The sequence below is a fragment of the Citrus clementina genome, unplaced genomic scaffold (genome assembly GCF_000493195.1).
Source record: "Citrus clementina cultivar Clemenules unplaced genomic scaffold, Citrus_clementina_v1.0 scaffold_4, whole genome shotgun sequence".
NCBI lineage: Eukaryota > Viridiplantae > Streptophyta > Magnoliopsida > Sapindales > Rutaceae > Citrus > Citrus x clementina.
This window is the reverse complement of record NW_006262274.1, coordinates 23,947,993-23,953,976: the sequence shown is the minus strand read 5'-3', so window position 1 is coordinate 23,953,976 and position 5,984 is coordinate 23,947,993. Positions and strand designations below refer to the sequence as shown.

Genomic DNA, 5,984 nt, shown 5'->3' with positions numbered 1-5,984 from the left:
TTTTCTTCGAAACTATAAGTATATCGTTGACATAGAGTAACAAATAGATGAAAGCTCCATCTAGTAGTTTTCTAAAGTAAACACAATGATCGTGTTTACTTCTGGTGAATTTCTGCGCTTGTATAAATTGATCAAATCTTTTGTACCACTGCCTTGGCAATTGCTTCAGTCCGTACAAAGATTTAATCAACCTACACACATGATTCTCCTTTCCAGCAAATCTGAAACCACAAGGCTGAGTCATATACATTTCCTCCTCCAAATCTCCATGTAAGAACGTCGTCTTAACATCCAATTGAGCCAACTCTAACTCATATTCTGCAACTAAGGCAAGTAGGATACGAATGGAAGTATGTTTTACAACTGGAGAGAAAACTTCATTGTAGTCAATACCTTCCTTTTGAGCAAAATATTTTGTCACGAGCCTTACCTTGTATCTAGAAGTTGTTTGATTCAGAGATCTTTATTTTTTGGTGTAGACCTATGTATTACTAATAATCCTTTTTCCCTTTAGTAACTTTACAAGTTCCCAAGTCTAGTTTTGATGGAGAGATTTCATCTCTTCCTCCATGACTAACTTTTATTGATCAATTTCACTGCTGCGTAATGCTTCACCGAAAGTGTTGGGGATGTCATCATCAATAACTAGAAGTGCATAGGCTACCACTATATTTTTAGTAAGCCATAATGGTTTCTTTATCTCTCTTCTTGGTCTCATTGTTGCTATAAAATCATCATTATCTACATCATCAATTGTTTCTTTATTTTACAGAACAACATCAAGATCGATTTGAATAAAGGCATCCATAACTTCGCGCCTCCACATACCGAAGTTGGTTTTCCCATCAAACTTTTCAACATCGATCTTCTGACCTCATACAACAGGTGCTGAGTATTGATTTGACAAATCTCGCCTCCCACCTGAAGTGTCTCCTGAAATAGTCTCGGTAGATCTCTCCCCAATTCTGGAAGTTTCATTTTCTACCATTTTCTCAACGAACTATTTCCACTTGAAAAACATCCTCTATGATGTTAATTTCACGTGAATAAATGCACTAGAAAAGTTTTCATTAGACTGGACGGAAACTTAGTCCCAATTAAAAACCAGAATCCTTAGACTCTTACCGCCTTGTTGACAAAACTTTCATAGATATGCAAAAACACACACTACTTACAATAGACTGTCTCCCAAATACAAATGGCCGTCTCCACTGTATTCGTGAACGGTATTGTATGTGAACAATATAGTATACTAGAATAGCACCGTATACGTGAACCGTACCGTATACATGAATAGTAATGTATACGTGAACAATACCGTATCCCCCCAAATACGAACCGTCGGTTTTGATACCACTTGTTGTGCGCGGAATGCGGAATCAAGCGCACCAAATAATTATAGAAAAATAAATGACACAAAAATTACGTAGTTCGGCAATATGCCTACGTCCACGGGAGTAAAAGAAAAATAATTGTGTTATTAACAATTATTTGAGTAAAGAAATCTTACTTTCCCATAACATAAATACACTCAGTACTCTCATACACACTCTCCAATTGCTCACACTCTCAGAACTCTCAAAAGTTTAGAAACTTATAAGTTTAACAAATTTTTAAAATGCAAATTTCTCTCTTAATGAAGCTCTATTTATAGTAAGCTTCACTACAAAAGTCTTATGCTGCATTTACATTTTGGATTGGAGTGGGAATCCTGGGGTTAGGAGTGTGGAGTGGGAATGAGAGTAGGTTGTTTACTTACACTGGAATGAGAGCATAGAATTGAGATTAAATGATTTTAAATTACAGTTTTATCCTTATTTAAAGAATTATAGTTTTTAATTACAAAATTAATAAAAAAATCGATTTGAAAAATAAAATATTTATTTTATTATATTTGTAAATTAATAATAATTATTAATATTCTTAATTATGTAAATAATTTTTTTATTAAATTTAATTTTAATTATGTAAATAAAAAATTATTATTAAGAGCAACACAAATGAAACATTATTATTAATAATATAATACAAAATTAATATTTTCTTAGAATAAAATATTGATTATTATTAATTACTAATATTAAATAAATATAATACTATTATTTTTAAATAAAAAAGGTGGGTCCCACGGAGTGGGATTCCGACTCCCCCCTTAAAATTAGTAAGTAAACAATAGAGTGGGAAGAATCCAGACTCCTCACTCCCACTCCAACAAGTAAACACTAGCTTAAAGTAGTTGGCAAAAGTCCTACAATTTGGCGCTAACTTGAAAAACAAAAGAAATGCATGTAGAAATGCATGTGGCTCCTCCATCAACTTGCCAATTAATTGTCAAGGGTCCGTGCCAATTTTAGCCAAATTGTCAAACATTTTGACAAATTATCATAAATCTTTGTCTTTGTCAAAAAACACATGTCTTGACTTTTCAACAAATTTGGACAAATTTATTAAACAATTTTTTAAAAAAAATTTCATTTTCAGATTCTAATTTTGAGATACAAGTTATATCGATTATTCTAATTTTCAAATATATCTTTAATACTGTTTTTCTTTCCTAATACTTCGATTCCCATGTTCAAAAAAAAAAAAAATGCAATCATTGGCAAAAGAGATGAGAAACGGGAAGTTTGAAAAAGGCGGGGAAGCTTGAAAAAAAGAAAAAAGAAAAAGAAAGAAAATATTGACCCAATTGCAGAGCAAGCTCGTCCTCTGGATTTAATGAGAATGAGGACTGAACGTCAGAGAAGCAAGCATGTACTAACAAAACTACAAGGAAGAAGATATCACAAGGTAATTAAAGAGAAGTCTTTTACAAAATAAAAAATAAAAAATTCCAAATTCACGCGCCCTATACCAACTCTATGTAATTATTTGTTTGTTTTGGTTCTTCTATAAGCAATTTTAATACATATTATTTCTATTTGTTTAATGGGCTATAATTGAGTATGTTTAATCACGCTGATGAGCACAATGATTATGTGATGTAAAATTAATGTTTGTTGAAGAAAGTGAGTAGTTTTCATGATTTTGTTGTTAGATTTATTAATGAATTATTCTTTAGATTAGACTTTATATTCGATCTCAGACTGAAAGCAGGATCCCCACTCATGCGCTGCCAAAAATGAAGTTTGCAGTTGGACAGACAGTTAATTCTCATGAGCTTCTCATAGCCGTTGGCTTTTTACTACTAAACCTTCATGTGTTGCCTGAGGCTGAAGGTATGCTTGCTACTCGATTGCTGGTTCCTACGCTGTTTTCATATACATGAGAAGCTTAAACGTAGACATGTTCATTCAAATTCAATCGCAACATGTAATGATCTCATATTCGGATCATTTTATTAATTGTGTCCTAGGAAAAGTAAGAGGACTCCCTCATTACATGACTGCAGATGTCAAAGAAGTTGCTGGCAAGTCCTTTGATTACATTGTTGTTGGAGGAGGCACCACTGGCTGCCCGCTAGCTGCCACTTTATCCGAAATCTTCTCTGTGCTATTAGTAGAACGAGGCGGCTCACCTTCTGGAAATCCCTTGGTCACGGACAAGAGCCACTACGGGCTGTCACTGGTACAAACTGATGAATACACATCACTTGCACAGAGCTTTGTCTCAAAGGACGGAGTTCAAAACTACAGAGGACGCGTGCTTGGTGGATCATCAGCCATAAATGGAGGGTTTTACAGTAGAGCTAGTAAGGATTTTATTAAAAGAGCTCGGTGGGATGAGGAGCTTGTAAAGCAAGCTTATGAATGGGTAGAATCTAAGCTAGTCTTTGTACCCGAGTTGACATCATGGCAGACTGTTGTTGAACTTGGCCTTCTTGAATCGGGGATTCTACCAGACAATGCTTATAATTTGGAACATATTGAGGGAACAAAGGTTGGTGGGACTATGTTTGATCAATGTGGCAAGAGGCATACCTCTGCTGATCTTCTTGAAGAAGGGAACCCTAATAACATCATAGTTCTTTTGAATGCAACTGCAAACAACATTATCTTTTGCAATATTGGTAAGCAGAATTTTTCTATCCACAATCACCATATATGTATTTTGAAATAAGTAATTGACAATCTTAACATGGGTTCAAAATGATGCAGGCAAGGGAAATGAGAGCAGAGCTTGTGGCATAAGGTTCAGTAAGAGCGATGGTAGCCCAAATCATATCCATGAAGCTTACCTCAGTAAGCCTAAGAAGGATTCGAGTACATGGGGTGATGTTATTTTGTCGGCTGGGGCATTAGGAAGTCCCCAACTCCTATTGTTAAGTGGCATTGGACCACATGAACATCTCAAAGATTTCAACATTCCAATAACGGTAGATTTGAAAGAGGTTGGGCAAGGGATGCAAGATAATCCTGCCATTGCTGTATTTTTTGATACTATGCCGCAAAAACGGCTACCGGAGCCACCTGAAGTTGTGGGCATAGCAGACAACTTCAGAGTTATAATTGAAGGTGGGGTGATTCTAATTAATCTGAATGCATCAAGGATGCGAATTGCTGCCAAGATGGCATTTCCAGCCTCTCAAGGCAAGCTTGAATTGAACAACACAGACCCCAGAAGAAACCCTTCAGTGGAATTCAATTATCTAGCTAAAGAAAAGGACTTAGAGCAGTGTGTCAAGATGGTTCGATTGCTACATAGAGTGACAAAGTCTGAATCAGTTTCATTGTTCTTGGGGATTAAATCTAAACCCCAAGAGAACTTAATGTCTAGGGCCAGTTCAGATAAAGAGCTGAGAAAATTATGCAAAAACAATGTGAGAACTTACTATCATTATCATGGCGGTTGTGCAGTTGGGTCAGTTGTAGGGGAAGATTATAGGGTTTACGGGGTTGAAGGATTAAGAGTAATCGACGGGTCAACTTTTCGAGAATCACCGGGCACGAATCCAATGGCCACGCTCTTGATGCTAGGCAGGTACCAAGGGATCAAAATACTCGAACAAAGAAAAGAGACTTCCGGCTAGTTTACATGAAGAGTGTGCATGTCTTGTCAACAGCCCGAATTGTATGATCGTTGTATTTGTTGGAACACCCTGTCTGGCCTTGCTCTGCTTACATGAGATTTATTTATGCATGTCTTGTGAGACAGTTCAAATTTATCATGAAATTTATAGGAATGGCTCTAAGCTTTAACCGTTTTAAAAAATGGCTTAACCTGCAACTAACCTGCCTTTTAATTTACATGCAAACTGCAAAGATGGTCAATTAGGACCAAAATAAAGCTCACTTTCTTTCCGCTCTCTCTCACTAACATTTCAAAGAAACCCAAGTTCACATTTTATCATAACTTAGTTTGTTAATTTTATTCATCATTTGCAGACGCAGCCACCGGATTTGCTGCTCCATGCGTCCACCATCAGGATTCACTAAGTTCCTCCAAGCTCCACTCCAAGTCTCTAATCCGGCAACCCAAACCCAAATTTGTGTTTTGACCTTTGAAATTTTGATGCTAATTTATTAATTTTATTGTAAATTACTAAATTTACGTTAATTTAGGGAATAATTTAATGTAAATTACTAAATTTTATTTGTTATCGCATATATATTTTTGATGGCATTATCACACATATATTTGACCAATCCGAATCATTTTTAATCTAAATCCAATTAGATTCGAACTTCATCCGATTATTCAACTCGATTCGATCCGATCGGAATATATTCGTATAGTTTAAAAAATATTTTGAAATTTGTCGTTTGACAAGATGATAATTTAAATGATAATTCAAAATTTACCCCAATAACAATCCCACCCCTAAAATACAACCTTACAGCTCAAACAACTGTTATTTTTGCCTTATGAAATTTAGGTAGGGACTCTTTTTTTTTGTATTATTTTTCATGAAAAAAGGATACCTACACCCCTAATGTTTGGAAAAATAATCATGTAAACCTCCAAATATTCCATAAGGAACATCAATACCCCTTTTTGACTAATAATTATCTCAATCCTAAAATACCACCTTACAACTCAAATTG

The 5,984-nt window shown here is 35.3% G+C and overlaps 1 protein-coding gene across 1 annotated transcript; it reads left to right on the top strand.

The window, feature by feature from the left end:
• Positions 1–2,681: 2,681 nt before the first annotated feature.
• LOC18043513 (protein HOTHEAD) lies at positions 2,682–4,969 on the top strand. Its single transcript, XM_006438644.2, has 4 exons — positions 2,682–2,790; positions 3,086–3,218; positions 3,356–4,009; positions 4,098–4,969. The coding sequence occupies exons 1-4, from the start codon at positions 2,719–2,721 to the stop codon at positions 4,967–4,969; spliced, it is 1,731 nt and encodes a 576-aa protein (XP_006438707.2). The 5' UTR covers positions 2,682–2,718.
• Positions 4,970–5,984: the final 1,015 nt, after the last annotated feature.

Bases quoted from the DNA above. Each gene is read 5' to 3' on its own strand.
- LOC18043513 (XM_006438644.2), top strand. From the start codon at position 2,719: ATGAGAATGAGGACTGAACGTCAGAGAAGCAAGCATGTACTAACAAAA. The intron at 2,791-3,085 runs GTAATTAAAGAG...ATTCGATCTCAG, and splicing joins AAGGAAGAAGATATCACAAG to ACTGAAAGCAGGATCCCCAC. The intron at 3,219-3,355 runs GTATGCTTGCTA...ATTGTGTCCTAG, and splicing joins TGTGTTGCCTGAGGCTGAAG to GAAAAGTAAGAGGACTCCCT.